A 16,059-nucleotide genomic window follows, 5' to 3' on the forward strand; every position below is an offset into this window, starting at 1 on the left:
TCCATCTATTGAAACATCATTTTGAAGACTTTAGATGGATTTAATATTTTTTTGATAATTTTGATAATTTTCAGAATAGTTTTATAATGTTTTGTACTTCTCGATAAATTTTTGCATGTGTTTGAAGTTCAGGTTCAATAATAGATATTCTGAATTACAATTGAGCAATGTTTTGAAAATACTTTGCATCCTTGGCTTCCGTGTCCGATTAGTAGGACCAAATAACAATTTTCCCTATTCAGATTTTTGAACTGTCAAAGTTTGGATGCTAAGATGCAAGTTTTATTAGGTTAACTCAACAAAAAATATTATAATTAATTGATTAAATGTATATATGTTTTCTGAAACGCTGTTTAACGGTTGGTGCTCTTCATTTCGCAGCTGGACAGGCAAACGAAAAAATAAGCCAATAACCTCACAGCACACGAATATCGCTGTCGGGCGGAGAAAGGTGGATTCATCCGTAAACGGCCATCGGACCAACATCTAAGTTAACATATTTTTCCTTAATTTTCCATGCGTTGAACTCTATTTAATTCAACCGACACCGTAGCTTTTTGCTTGTTCCTGCAACATGCTGTGAATGCATTTCGGCAAACGCGCATGGAATTCTTGTTGTCTTTCCGAAATCAAACGTACAACCGGCTTCGGAAGAAGAGCCACCTAAGAAAACGGCAATTCAGAAGAAAAACGTTTTCTCGTAATTTAAAATTTTAATTTTTATTCTGTGTGTTTTAGGGTTGCTATTCTGTGATACGCATACTGATATCAACGTATAAAAACTCAATAATCGGGAAAAGAGGCCAAATTACGCTGGTATTCCACACTGCCCCTACTGGTTGAATCGTGGTTTTTAGCAAAATAATTGAATGCTTTTAATTATGACGACAGATACAATGAAAAAGAAGGAGGGGAACGAGGGGGAATTTTCATCCATACCCAGGTCATCATTGTCCCACACAAACCACTCGGAATGTCACGAAACCTGCTGGAGACAATTTCTGAGTCCTTTTATTTCCGAGAGCAATACATCAAATGGTTGACGTGCTGATGAAATAAAAGGCAGAAGGTTTCGGCCACACAAAAAATGATAAGACGAAACGGGAGCAATTGTCCCAATGTTGAGAAACATCTTTTAGTGCTTTTTTAGGAAAATTAAGCAAAAGACACAACGAGGACCGCAGAGGACTGCTTAAAAAAAAAAAACAATAAAAAAAAAACAACATGGAATGGTCAGGATTCCTTATTGAATTGCGCAAACTTGAGTGCAATGGACGGCCTCGTTCAGGGCAGTGAATGATCTGTGGGAAAAGCCATCATTAATATTTAGAGGAGTGAAAATCAAGCTTTTCGATGAGGCAGAAATATGGTAAGACTTGTTCAGCTTCCGCAGTATTATTGATCTACTTTCGTAGGACCGCATAAAAATGACGTTTGCATTGATTCTGAAAAATCTCTCCTATTTGAATTCGTTTACAGCATTTCAAAGCAACTATTATTGTTGTTACATGTTGATTTGAAGATATTATCGGAGTAAGTTGGAATAACAATAAATGGAAAAATCGATCACGGATCTTGCAACGTAAAAATCGTAAAAACATCCTTGGATTTTAAGAATACCTAAACCATAATTTATTAAACCGTCTTAGAAATAGAAAGGACAGGTTCTTTTGTATTCCACTATGAAAAAACTATTCCGTTATGATACTAACGTAATAACAAGTCAGTTGTAATTTCCCTAAAAGATATCATTCATCATTCAATTTGAATATCATTAAGATTTTACCTTTCTCATATAGAAAGGCAATGTAATAACTGTGAAATCCGACTTTTCAACCAAGGCCCGGAGGGCCGAATGTCATATATCATTCCACTCAGCTCTACGAACTGACCAAATGTCTGTTTGTGTGTATGTATGTAACAAAAATATGCACTCACTTTTCTCAGAGATGGCTGAACCGATTTTCACAAACTAAAATTCAACTAAAAGGTTTTATTAGCTTGCTATTGAATTTCATCTGAATCCGGTTCCGGAGTTACATGTGATAATTAGAGAAAAAATGAGCACTCAATTTTCTCTGAAACGGCTAGTCCGATTTTTACAACTAGGATTCAAAAAAAAGGTCTCAAAGTTTCTTAAAAATTTCTAGAACATTTTATCCGTAATTACTAAATTTGATTTGAATACTACTTCCGGTTCCGGTACTACAGGGTAAACAGAATTTGTAGAGTTTGTTAGACCAAGTCCGAACAAACTTTCCTATTTCTATTTAATGAACAGTTGTTTTTGCGAATTCCATAGTCATATTCATGATGTTATGAGTAATATGAGAAAGGCATCATTACATCACAAGGTGGATTAACATAGGGTTTTTTTTAAATAAAATGATGCATAGTTGAAATCAGTTAGATGAAGTATTGCCATCATGCCAAAGATTTTGGTGTATAACAATTTCGCAGTAGGCAAGAAAATCAATTATAAAAGAATTTTGGTTATAAATTGAATGACTAAATTGACCGTCTTAAACAACATGCACAAATGTGTCTCCCTTATGTTAGTCAATAAGAATACTCAGGGTTTATAACCATATATAGTTGGTGTGTGTTTTACTAGCGTACACACTTAAAAAAATTTACATCTTTATATATGCACATAAAGGGAGCGTCGCGATTTACTTACATTCACAATACAAAGCATTTAAAGATAAGTCATATCATTAACTTCACAGTTGTTTTAGATGAAACTCACATCGACACAGACTCAAAATATATGTTTACATGTTAGTAGATGTAATATTGTGTCATCGCCGAAGAAATTACGGCATACTTGAATTTACATCAAGCGTAAATTTCGTTTTTTCTAAGAGTGTAGAATACGTGTCCGTTAGCCCACTGCACTCAATCACTGAAAACATTTCATGTTTCTTTTTACTTTTTGTGCGATGTTTCGTTAATTTCATGCAATTGGTATTTCACGCACCTCATTTTGTCACTGAATTTCACTTTAATTCTCGTTCATAGCAAACATTTTAGAAAACTTTATTTTGAATTACTTGTGGGTATCTCAATAAAATTTTGTCATAAATTGCTGATCATATTTCCCATTATGTTGTTGCGTTGAATATAACAAGAGATATTCACGATTAAGTTATGCCCATTCTTGTACAGAGTGATTTTTGAAAATGCGTCCCATAGTAAAGTAAGACGTATTCACGTAAAAAATATTTGAATACAAAAGCCGAAAAAAATTAAACGGTTCTTCCAAAATAAATGTTTTTATCCGTCTTGCAATTCAAGTTTTTTTTGCCGACTTTCGCTGTGGAATGCGTCTTGCCCCGTAACGAACAAACAAACGGTATTAGGCAAAAAAAAATTAATGTAAGAGATGGATAAAAACATTTGTGTTGGAAGTACAGGTTAAGTTTTTATCCAATTTTTATATTTGAAGTTTTTTGGTCTGGTTTATGCTAACAAAAAAATATTTTCAAATGATATTTGCAATGAATGCTTCTATCCGGTTTTTGCATTCAAACATTTTTCAAACGAAACTTGCATTAATCCGATGTATCGCATTCAGCTGTTTAATTGATGTTATAAAAATCGACCGACTAGAGTCGCATAGGTTGTTCTTCAGTACTTACAATCGTTTCAGTTGTACGTTATCAAATCAGTTGTGATTGGCATGTCTATTTTCCCATTCATAGATTATTGAGAGTGGTCAGTTCCCGACAATTGCTTTCTATGACCGGAACATTTATTACTGGTAGCAAACCCGATAAGCAAATGCAGATCAGCGGCACGTATCCCAACAGTACCAGATAACTACTATCAGGCCGACTTCAAAAGATTGAAGTACATGACATTTTATAAGAAGTGCTATGCAGCCACTTGCAGGCTAGTCAACCACGGTGCTGTACAGTTTACGAAATGGCTCCAAATGAAGAACCGCAAAAGAGCTCTGTCGAAACAAAGGTTAAATACTTAGAGGTGTTATTTAATACGATTAATCACGCTCTGATAGGATATGTCACTATATATTTATCCTACGTTTCGTACATGAATGGATTCGAGCATCTTTTCACGTGGCACATATTCCTTTGTGCTGTCGGGGTAAGCTCGTTTGGGTGTTAATTCTATGTGACGATTGCTTGTAACATGTTAAATTACAGTATCATTTCTTCATGGCGGAGTCCTTCCTGACACTGTACTCTTCCAATTCATGGACATCACTGAACACGGCAGGAACGAAGCGCCACATACATTGGATTCTGCAAACCATCGGTTTTGTGGCGATATTCACTGGAACTGGCATTGAGATATACATGAAGGAGCGAAACAAACGATCGCACTTTAAATCGGACCACGCAATAACAGGTATTGTATTACAGGTAAACTATACTATCAACGGCTGTTTAAATAATTATTTTTTTGCCCGACTGTAGGTTTAGTGTCGATGGTGTTCATCGTTCTATCATTACTAAACGGAATAGCATCATATTTTTCATTGAAAATTAAGCATATCATAAGACCTGTCTATGTCAAACTTGGTCACTATCTTACAGGAATAGTAGCTTTCGTCATTGGTAAGCGTTCGATTCGATTGCTTCTTCAATATATTCCTTAATGCTTTTTTGAATTCTTAGGAATGGTTTCACTTGCTTTGGAATACTCACCAAGGAGAATGCAATCTGTCGAGAATAAAAATATGTTGATTTCATTCACTACGATCGTGATAGCTCTTACTTTGGTTGGTGCTGTGAAGACGATGTACGGTCAATTTAAGGGTCTGTGTCGATAATATTCATAGTGAGTTTTGCACATTGGCCTTTGAGATTATAAGTATAAGATCATGTCAAGTCATTCAGTTCATCGTGATTGAAAGATTGTTTCACACCAGTATAAGAAAAACATCTCGAACATCAGGTTGAATATTTTTTTAATGTCATTAAGCGAAGATGACAAGCCCTTCGATTTGTTTTTTTTTATAAAACATGACAACGTGTTAACGATGGACCAGAGAATTAATTTTATTACAATTACCAAATTTAAAAATCTTGCAAAATTGTGAATTTTGAGTAGTAAAGTTAAAATATCGAATCACTTTTATATGAATGAGATTTAAATTTTTTTTGTTTACAATTTACTTCCGATAATTTATTAAAAATTCAATTTAATTGATTGAAACGATAAAACCTTAGGATTACTTACGTGTAGACTCGGAAAATAAAAAAAACATTTGTACCCGCCACCCGCCGGGTCTTCGTAGCCTGAGGGTGTTTTCCGTGGACCCACACGGACCGAAGGATGCGGCAACCTAGATATTTACCAACATCATCTGGAAGATTCTCATGCTATATCCATTTCACCAGCCACTGCCGATCGCCAGCTGAAGGTTGGATCTGTCAAACTAGACCACTGCGACCCCAATACGACATTTCCTAATGATACTATTCTAGTTTTAAGTTAGTCGTTAATAAAAATTAAAAAATACCCTTGGCATCTTGGCAGTATGCCTTAAAAAAAATTATATTATTGAAAAAAAAGCTCCTATTGTCCATGTATTGGCTTAAAGCAATGATTTTCACACTCATGCAATTAAACGTCGATAGTTGTTCTTATACCCATCAAGTGCAATATTTTGTTAGTCTCATATTCTGAGTAGAGATGAATAAAACCCGTGAGTGGTCAAGTGGTTTCTCGGTTGATACAACATTTTTGACGTGGGTTTTTGGGAAACGTGGATTTGTTTTAGAATTTTGGTAGCTTTGGATTAATCATATCATATCATATTTTGGTAGCTTTGGATTTTTTAGAATTTTGGTAGCTTTGGATTAATCATATCATATCATATTTTGGTAGCTTTGGATTAATCATATCTGGAAAAATGGACAAAAACCAATTATATCGTTATTATATGTAATTTTTGATGTTTATTTTATAGAATTTTCTAGAGTTATGAAAACGATTTTATTAATGCAACCGCAGTCAACTTCTGTGCCGATCCTTCGTTTTTTCTAAATTCAGTTCTAATACAGATAGTGTTTTAGCAGTTAAATTGAATAATCGTCAAAGTTTTTATCTCATGTACATGGGGGCAAAATGACCCGAATTGAGTTCTGACCTGAACTATCGAAGTCGCTTCGTTCCCGTTTGTAAGAAGGAAAATGACATTGCCAATTTAGACTCTCCTCTTAATCTCCTAATGCTAATTCAATTGGAAATATATGGACCATCATGGAGATCGAACCTGTTGGAAAGCCGGTTCGCTTCGTGAAATTCGGGAGATTGTCGGAAACACGCTTTGAAAGTATTGAGTAATTTTACAAGATTGTAAGACTATTTACTAATAGGGGGGCTGGATCGAAACGCATCCCATGTTTTTTTATCAATAGTTACAAATTTTTGAGCAAAAATTTCAATGAAGCTGAAATTCCATCATAGCAAGATGTTACTATAAAATTTTGGTAGCTTTGGATAAATTATATCTGGAAAGATAGACAAAACTGATTTTAATCATGTAACCAGTAAAAGTTATTGCAATTTTCTATGACTGCGGTTCCCATTTTTTATATCGCGGATAACAGGTTGGGAATAGGAATTGGTTGGTCTATGATAAACAATGTTTTTCGTTTTTCTATTTTCAATGAAAATATCTAAGACCGATGGTTTGCGACACGCGTGAAGGCAACATGGTACAATGAACCGCTATGCACTGATGAGTCTAAGACGAAACGTAAACAAAATTCAAAACGGTTATGTGCCCTAAGCACAAAATTAGGCTTACCCCTAAATGACCAGGCCTGAATCGGTCAGTTAGAGTCGAAAATCCGTTTTCGTTCGGCACGTCAGCTTAGATATGGCACTTAGGTGTCAAACAAAAAGTGTTCTGCAAATAGCAGAAACTTTACGTCTTTAGCAGTTCAAATTAAACTGCCGAGTTTTGCATTAAGCAGTTCAATTTGAACTGCTATGCACTGATGAGTGTAACACGAAACGTAAACAAAATTCAAAACAAACAATTGTTCTTGTGAAAAAAAAAAATACTCCGAATTCATGCCACTACGATTGCCCTTGAGCTTAATGGATGGATGGGATTTTGAAGTTTGAATTCAAATGACAAACTCAAGTATATTACCTTATGAAATAAACGTATTGATGAAAAAACTCAATAGCTATCGTTGGAATGCGTGGAATATAAACTTTTTCATATTTGAATTTACCAGTCAAAGTTTTTGCCCATTGCAATTAATTTTTAAACTTTAAACTTTTTTCTGTACTTGTTCTTGTATTGTCTGCAGTTGCTTCTATACTTTCTGTACTTAATGCTGTACTGTACCTGTCGTGTATATTCTGCACTTGTTCTTGTACTTTGTGTGCTTGTTCCTGTACTTTTTAATTTTACGTACCTTTTGCTGTATTTTCTTTACCTTTTCCCATATTCTCTGTATTTATTCCTGTACCTTCAGTACTTATTCCTGTACTATCAGCAGTTTCTGCATTCTTTGCACATGTGCCAGTATTTTTTGTACTCATTCCTCTCATTTCTGTACTTGTTCTTGTTCTCTCTGCACAGTACTTTCTGTATTTTTGCCTTCTTATATAGAAAGGTTATGCAATCGCTGTGAAAATCGATTTTACAGGCCCGGAGGGAATAGTGTCATATACCATTCGACTCAGTTCGTCGAGTTCACAAAATGTCGCTATTAAATTTTATCCTAATCCGACTTCCGGTTCCGAAATCACAGGGTGATATGCACCAAAAAAAGGAAAAAAAATAGTCACACACGTTTCTCAGAGATGGCTGAACCGATTTTCACAAACTTGGATTCAAATAAAAGATTTTTCTACATTTCATTTGGATCCGACATTCGGCTCCGGAATTATAAGGAAATATGTACAAATTTTTGAAAACATACGAAATCATTTTTCTCGGAAATTTCTCAACCAATTTTCACAAAGTAAGAAGCAAATAATATGACCTTTTAAAAAGTCCTCGAAAAGTTGATCCAGATTCGGCTTCCGGTTCCGGTATCTAATGAAACATTAACAAGTTGGTGATTTACTGCACAATTGTTTTAGATGTACTTAAAGTTGTTCTACAGTGATTTTTACGGTAGTATTGTGAAACTTAACAGTGATAAGTAGCACAACCAATTTTAATATATATTTCTAAACATATCTAACATAAATAACATTTCTAAATCAATTGTAAAACATCTTGAAAGTTCAATAAGTTACATTTGCTACTTGGGAAACTTGTTCATAAAACCAATTTCATTTTCGTTTTCTTTGTGCTGTCTTTCAGCAATGATGGTGATAGGTAAATAGAGTCATTTTTGCCTTTCTCATATAGAAAGGTTATGCAATCACTGTGAAAACCGACTTTTGAAACGAGGCCCGGAGGGCCGAGTGTCATATACCATTCGACTCAGTTCGTCGAGTGCACAAAATGTCTGTGTGTGTGTATGTGCGTAGGTGTGTATGTAACGTTTTTTCGCACTAACTTTTCTCGGAGATGGATGAACCGATTTTCACAAACTTAGATTCAAATGAAAGGTCTCGTGGTCCCATACAAAGTAAAATGTGCAAAAAATAGTGAAAATAAGTGCTCTAACTATTCTCGGCGACGGCTGAACCAATTTCCACAAACTTAGATTCAAATGAAAGGTCTTGAGGTCCCATAAAAAATCCCTCATATTATATGGACTTCCGGTTTGGGAGTTATGGGATAAAATGTGCAAAAAAAGAAAATATATGTTCTAACTTTTCTCATAGATGGCGCGATCGATTTTTACAAACTTAGGTTCAAATGAGAGGTCCTGTGGTCCTATACGTAATTCCTGAATTTCATCAGGATCCGACTTCCGGATCCGGAAATATAGGGTAAAGTGTGTTAAAAATTTTATACCATCACTGAAAAGAGCGAAAAATCGTAAAAATTTTTCTAAATCGACCTCAAATCTTTTCCAATTGATAATTTTTATCATTAGACGGTCAAACAAATCTATTTCGGTTATTGTTTTAAGAATAGAAGAAAAATAAATTTGAAGAATACCACAGTATTATATATGATAGTATGATTGATATGAGAAAGGCATCATTACACCACTAGGTGGATTAAAACAGGTTTTTTAAATTTTAATCACATTAGTCGTCAATGAGAATTTCGTGTTGGATTAAAATATTGCTGGATTGTGTCCAAGATATTCTCCAACTAAACACAATCTCTAAAACCTGTTTTAATCCACCTAGTGGTGTAATGATGCCTTTCTTATATCAATCATACTATCATATATAATACTGTGGTATTCTTCAAAATTATTTTTCTTCGATTCTTAAAAGAATAATCGAAATCAGTTTGTTTGACCGTCTACTGATAAAAACTATCATTTGGAGAAGATTTGAGGTCGATTTAGAAAACTTTCTACGGTTTTTCACCCCTTTTAGTGATGGTAAAATTTCTTTAATGCAGTTTACCCTATATTTCGGGATCTGGAAGTCGGATCTGAATGAAATTCAGGAAGTACGTATAGGATCACAAAACTTTTCATTTGAACCTAAGTTTGTGAAAATCGGTCACGCCATCTCTGAGAAAAGTTAGTGCACTTATTTTCACAATTTTTTGCACATTTTACCCCATAATTCCGGAACCGGAAGTCGAATCCAAATAATATTCAGGAATTTTGTATGGGACCACAAGACCTTTAATTTGAATCTAAGTTTGTGAAAACGGTTCAGTCATCTCCGAGAAAAGTTAGTGCAAAAAAACGTTACATACACACATACGCAAATACACACACAAACACACACACACACACACATACATTTTGCGTACTAGACGAACTGAGTCGAATGGTATATGACACTTGGCCCTCCGGTCCTCGGTTCAAAAGTCGGTTTTCACAGTGATTGCATAACCTTTCTATATGAGAAAGGCAAAACAAGAGTTTTTTCAGCAAAGTAAATTCTGAATTTGTACTAATTTAATAGTTATTGTGGAAATTTTGTTGTTAAGATCAACTAATTCAAAAGTAACAGAATTACGCGTAGAGCTAATTTCAGTCGTTCCATGTATAGTCTCATAGGTTGCTGTTTAATTACATCCGGGTCCGACTTCCGGTTCCAGATCTATAGGGCGAAGTGCGTTTAATCATTTAGTGCGACGATGCAAAATAAAGTAAAATTCTTGACATAACTGTTTACAAATTGAAAAGGTTATGTTAGTTTATGCCCAAAGAAAGTTACTGTTACTTGACAGAATCTTCTATTGATGTTTTTGGAAATATGAGTAATATGAGAAAGGCATCATTATACCACTAGGTGGATTAAGACAGGTTTTTCCTGTACTTTTTGCACTTTATTCACCTGTTCCTTCTTTGTTGTTCCTATGCATGCCGCACTTGTTGCTTTTATTTTTGTACCTGTGGCTGTACAGATTTGATCGGTGTAGTCCAAAAATTAGGTAAAAGAGATGGTTCGAGTAAACTGTTCATAGTCACTTAAATGAAAAAAATTTTAAATTTAAAACTACTCTGCAAAAAACGATGTTGAGAGAAAATTTGCTCAAAACCGTCTACAATGGATTGATATAATTTGGATCGGGTCTGGACCAATTGAAGACTTAAATAAATAACCGAACTTACAGTTTAAGGCAATTCACAAAATCTCGTCCCAAGCGTCCTTCTTAGATATCAAGAGCTATTATAGATGCTGAAGGTGAACGGATTTGTTATTAATGTATTTTTCTGAAAATAGTCGACCCAATGAAATAATATTTGTATGTAATTTTGCTTTCTAGCAGCAGCGGCTATGATCTTATGTACCAGATTATATTCGCACTTCACTCCGTTATTTTCATTCATCAATTGAATGTTATTTGTGTAACACGGTTGTGTTTGAGTTTATTTAATGAAGTTCGAGAAGCTCAATTTTGTTTCTTACAGTTCATGACAACAACTGGTGATGCACATTTTACTTTAAGCATGGACAAAATGGCAAAATTTAAACCTTTCTTTCCTTCGAATGGAATTGTTCCATAAGGTAGAGCGTCAAACAATTTTGGTTCTTTGTTTCGTCCCAAAAAAGCAATTTCTTGCAAAACTTGTATGCAAATAGTGCAATTATAACAGCGCGAATTTACGATGCGAATGCTCTGATTCGCATCTTATCCTTTAAGTCAATTTATTGAAGTGAGTTGCCAGATCTCGCCCTAACTAGAGATTTTAATATATGAAATGATTGGAGACGTTGAGATGGTAAAGGGTACGATCACCCTATCATAATTTAGTGGTTATGAGTAGACGCATCATTGAACATTACTTTCAATCGAAGATAGCAAATAGGTACGCTTGGCTGTCTTAAGAAAAATAATCAACACACCTGTATTAGTTGCATTCAAAACGAAATTATTTATTCACGCTTTCTGTGCTAAAACTGTATTTTACATGTTCGGTTGACAATTGTCGGTAGAACCATACTGTAATCATAGAAACGCTAAGAATCGAAGATCACCTGGTAAACAGACAGTAATTCTAGCTTGCGGCGAACGTTTTGTTGTGCCAACTTAGCTTTCACTTTCTCTAATAATCAGTAAAATACCACTGTAACACTGTTGGTTGGTTATCCAATACATTTAAAATATGTTAAAATTTAGTTTACGCATAAATCACAATTTTCGTCTAAATTTTAGGTTTAAATTTGGCCGAAAGGGTATTTTGTAATTACAAATAAAAACATTTTCTAAAATAATAATTTTTAAGTGTAAATATACTGCTGTATTTTGTTTTGTAAATATAAATTAAAATTTTCGATTTCTCAAAATCACTAATTTTTCTAACTAATTTTTTCAACTCATTAAAATCACAATTTTTGTTTGAATAAATAGATTTTTTGATCATCAAAAAATCATGTGCCTCCAGCAGGTATGTTTGTTTGATACGTTTTCTAATCAGCTTGGCTGCAAAGTTCGCTTTTAACATGTTGGAAAGATACAGTTTTGATGCGTTTGACAGTTTGAGTAATAGTTGGACAATTACGATCAACACCGTTCACCTGATGTAAGTGTATGTACATTTGTCTGGGTTGATTCTATTGTGCTTAAATGCTGCTCTACTCACTAAACTACGCTATCGTCGCTTGTTTATATCATTTAGTTGAGAATATTAAGTAGATTCTGTGTTCTATCATAATTGAATAGTGAAACTTATAGTATTAGGGACAGTTTGAAGGTTGATTGTACGAGAGAAATAGTGAACTTGTAAACAAATAAACACCACCACCAATTAAAAACACTGTTCACAGATACCGGCTATGGAATGTTACTGTTAAATCATATGGAGAATATGCAAATAAAATCACATTTACTTGAGCTTATGTTCTGGTTGTTTGCTATGGATTAGAAGCTTCTTGCAAACAGAATCTTCCTGCATGATTTGTTTGTATCTATCATAAAACTATATATCAAACAAAAAACGTAATCATTAATGCATAAAAACAATCCATTTAATTAATAAGGAATTTTCATACGCTATAGTTACGAAAAGCAAGTACGAGACCAAAATCAATCATATACAATGATAACAGGAGATGAACTTTTAGCATTCGAATTGGTCATCAATGAAGAATTCTCCCATCTAACGTTAGGTAAAATAGAAACTAGTGTTCAACTGTTGATATTGCTGCCACCATTCAGTTGGTTATGCGCCATTTGGAGGATATCCTTTTTCTCCTTAGGGAACCGTAGCTCTCGTCCAGCCAACCGAGCAGTCTCTAGTTCTCTTTCGGCAATTGCCAGTTCCCTACCCAGCAAACCGGGATTCTCGTGCTCTCGTTCGATCCAATCTAAGGCCATTTGTTGGCGCATTTCGTCGTCTAACGAACGGTTTGAGTAATGTGCAACCACCTCCTGTCGGGAGCACTGCCTCTCGCGCATCGCTTTTAGGGACCCGTTCCAGTGAAGAAGCTGGAAAACGGTCATCAACTCTTGGAATTCGAGCATCGTTCGACCTTTATTAGTTTCTAGCATAAACCTGTGCAAGAGAATTAATGACGGTCAGTTGAAGGGATCAACAATCATGACGGTTTGATGTTACTACCTGAATGCTCCAATTCCCGTGTCTGGTCCGTCGTCCTCGGGGTTTTCTCCCTTGAAAGATGCTCGGGCTTCCTGGACAGCCTTTTCGATGAAATCGTCGCTGATCCGTCGGGACGGGTGCTCGTTGAAAACTGAATTCATTAAAGCTATTTTGGCGGAACTTCGCCGAGCTTCTGCTTTCGTTGGGCAATTCTGTAAGTAGGAACGTTAACGTTAGCGGAAATGCTGCATCTGACAGACTACAGTGCGGGAAACCTGAAAACTTCCGAAACAGCTTCCACCGGGGAGGGTTACGTAACAGACGTAGGGTTGACTGGTTGATGGGATTGATTCGTATATCACTAGTGCGCCATTCTTCAGCTCAGCTCCTCGTGCTGCCTTCATTTGCCAGAACTCTTGCAGCGCTTCGACGACATTTACTGAAAGGTGAATTAGAGAGAAGGAATTATGAGCAATAGTAGAGACATAAAACGGATGACAACAACCACTTTCTGCACAATTTACACTTCTTAGTTTGCATAGAATGCTTCCAATAAGCATTAATTATAGGAAAGTTCGTACTATTAATTGCTTACAAGAATGCATATTACTAACAAACACACCGGAATTATTCCAATCAACTATATTTGAAATGGTTTCATCGCTCTGTAATTTCGGTACCAGAAAGTTCGGATGCAAATGAAGTTCAATAACATTCTATGGGGTCGAAAGGCTTTTCATTTAAATCTAAGTTTAAAAATCGGTTTTCCATCTCTTTTAAATTGGAATTAGTTTATGTATACTTCCGGAAGCTGAAGATGGTGTAGGTGTACACACTTAGAAAAAACATGTAAATTCACGTCTCTATAATATAAAAGGATGCACATAGAAGGGCGTCTTAAATCACGTAAATTTACAACTCAGCGCATGTAAAATTAAATTATATTTTTAATTTCACAGCTAATTTAACTGTAGTTGACATTGGAGCAGACGCAGAATTCATTTTTACATGTTAATAGATGTAATATTTAGTCATCACCCAAGAAATTAAGGCATGCTGGAATTTACGTCCAGTGTAAGTTTCATTTTTTCTAAAAGTGTAAGGTGAGTTTTCCAGGCATTCAGCTAGAAAATCCACAAACTATGTGAAATTGTTATTCATTTTCAAAGGATGTAGCTTTTTATAACGTCAATAAATACGCCTTTGAAGATGAACTGGATGGAGAAAGTTAATACCAGTTTATTGAACTATCCTGTGATTTTACATCTTATAAGATGCACATAAATGGAGCGTCGTATTTCATACAAATTTATATTCAAGAACATGTAGAATTGAGTGATTTGAAAATTACATGTCTTGAATACGAATAAAAAACAAAAGATCGAAAGCCGAACGCGACTTGAACCGAGAAACATTAGATCACAAGCACATCGGTTACTCGACCGAACCGCAGAGCTCATATCTGTTCATTGAATAATTGATAAATATAAATCCATACAGCAGCGCTTGGTAGCCGAGTGAAAATTACATTCGGAGCGTGTAAAATTCTGTGCTGGTGGAATATTGCGTCATTTGAAAAATTAAGTAGTTGTGAATTTAATCGTTTGTAGGATTCTGTCACCTGTAAAATTAATAATTTTTTTCTGTGTATGACCATTCTTTAGCATCGTTGCCCCAGCCATGAAATGGTTCAGTACACTATGAATCGGCTGCGAAGTCTGTTGAAACAGAAGGTCAAATTACACAAAAAGGAATGTAAAACCAATGCCTTGCCCTTATATGACCTTTCATTTGAACGCACATAGATATTTGCTAATCTCTACGAAATGAGTCGAATGGTATATGACATTCGATCCTCCGTGCCCCGATTGCCAAATCTGGTTTTACAGTGATTACATAGTAGAGATGGTTGGGTAGGCAAATTGTTAAACCCGAACCCAACCCGCTTTAATGTTTCTTCCAATCCCGAACCCGACTCGTACCCGTTAAAAAGTAAAAAAATCTTCACCCATACCTGACACGAACCCGAAAAAAAACCGGATATTTGGGTTCGAATACCCGAAACACACGATACGAACCCGATATATATTTTTTTCTAAACTCAAACCCAACCAATACCCGTCGGGTTCAAATTGGGGTCAGATACCCGAAACCCGATCATCTCTATTACATAGACTTTCTGTATGAGAAAGGCTAAATACATTTCAAAAATCACTGTAAAGACGCGGAAAAATTTAACTTTTTTTTTTCAAGAAATATGAAATTCGCGCCCTTGGAAGGGGTTTCGATAAATTAGAATTCAATAACTTTGTCGAAGACTGAACTCTATATCGTATGACCGATTTTCTTTAACTTATAATCTCATGAAAGGTCTCATGGTTCTATAAAATTTTTAATTTTCATCTGGATCCGACTTCTGGAGTGATGAGTGTGTTTATATCAGTAGAGACGTAAAGATAAGCTCATTATTCAAACCAGTTAGTTAATTCTTTGACTTAGAAATCCTATTAGTTGATAAAAACGCAAACTCTTTTTGGCTGGACTTCGGAATCCGGTTTCAAAGGAACCGAAAATAATGTTCAAAAGCTACAAAATAGAACTCACATCGATTTCTCAGAGATGACCTAATCGATTTTTCTCTTAAATGAGAGATCTTATGTTCCCTTAACTTATTATTGAATAATACACTAGGGTCTTATTTTAGGCGGTCTTTTTTATGCGGTTATTTTATACGACTTTTTTTATGCGAATTTTCAGAGTTAAGCGGTTTTTTTATGCGAATTTTCAGAGTTATGCGTTTTTTTATGCGAAATTTCAGAGTTATGCTGTTTCCTTTCTGCGGTTTTTTATGCGAAGTTTCAGAGTTGCGTTTTTTTAAGCGGTACGTAAACTCGCATAAAAAAGACTTCAGTGTAGTCGGATCCGTTTTCTTGTTCCGGAATTAAAGGATGGTGGGATAGGAAAAATTCTGTTATTGAATATTATG

General features: G+C 35.1%; 2 protein-coding genes across 9 annotated transcripts in view; one reads left to right on the forward strand and one right to left on the reverse strand.

Moving 5' to 3' along the window:
- The first annotated feature begins 239 nt into the window (after positions 1–239).
- On the forward strand, positions 240–4,995 carry LOC131433101 (uncharacterized). Of its 2 annotated transcripts, XM_058599912.1 has the most exons (5): positions 240–1,369; positions 3,705–4,110; positions 4,170–4,374; positions 4,443–4,583; positions 4,644–4,995. In XM_058599912.1, the coding sequence occupies exons 2-5, from the start codon at positions 3,928–3,930 to the stop codon at positions 4,796–4,798; spliced, it is 684 nt and encodes a 227-aa protein (XP_058455895.1). In that variant the 5' UTR covers positions 240–1,369; positions 3,705–3,927; the 3' UTR covers positions 4,799–4,995. The 2 variants fall into 2 exon arrangements, with proteins under 2 accessions (XP_058455895.1, XP_058455896.1); XM_058599913.1 differs by lacking the exon at positions 240–1,369 and having other exon boundaries at positions 3,672–4,110.
- A 6,389-nt stretch (positions 4,996–11,384) lies between these two features.
- The window catches only part of LOC131429842 (protein limb expression 1 homolog), a 107,414-nt gene continuing 102,739 nt past the window's right edge, over positions 11,385–16,059 (reverse strand). For all 7 annotated transcript variants that reach the window (XM_058594242.1, XM_058594245.1, XM_058594246.1 and 4 more), the window contains 3 exons: positions 13,349–13,512; positions 13,095–13,285; positions 11,385–13,028 (listed from right to left, as the gene is read on the reverse strand). In XM_058594242.1, coding sequence (XP_058450225.1) covers positions 12,662–13,028; positions 13,095–13,285; positions 13,349–13,512 — 722 coding nt within the window. In that variant the 3' untranslated portion in view covers positions 11,385–12,661. The remainder of the gene's footprint in view (positions 13,029–13,094; positions 13,286–13,348; positions 13,513–16,059) is intronic.

Source organism: Malaya genurostris, chromosome 2 (genome assembly GCF_030247185.1).
Source record: "Malaya genurostris strain Urasoe2022 chromosome 2, Malgen_1.1, whole genome shotgun sequence".
Lineage (NCBI taxonomy): Eukaryota > Metazoa > Arthropoda > Insecta > Diptera > Culicidae > Malaya > Malaya genurostris.

Bases quoted from the DNA above. Each gene is read 5' to 3' on its own strand.
- LOC131433101 (XM_058599912.1), top strand. From the start codon at position 3,928: ATGGCTCCAAATGAAGAACCGCAAAAGAGCTCTGTCGAAACAAAGGTT. The intron at 4,111-4,169 runs GTAAGCTCGTTT...GTTAAATTACAG, and splicing joins TATTCCTTTGTGCTGTCGGG to TATCATTTCTTCATGGCGGA. The intron at 4,584-4,643 runs GTAAGCGTTCGA...TTGAATTCTTAG, and splicing joins AATAGTAGCTTTCGTCATTG to GAATGGTTTCACTTGCTTTG.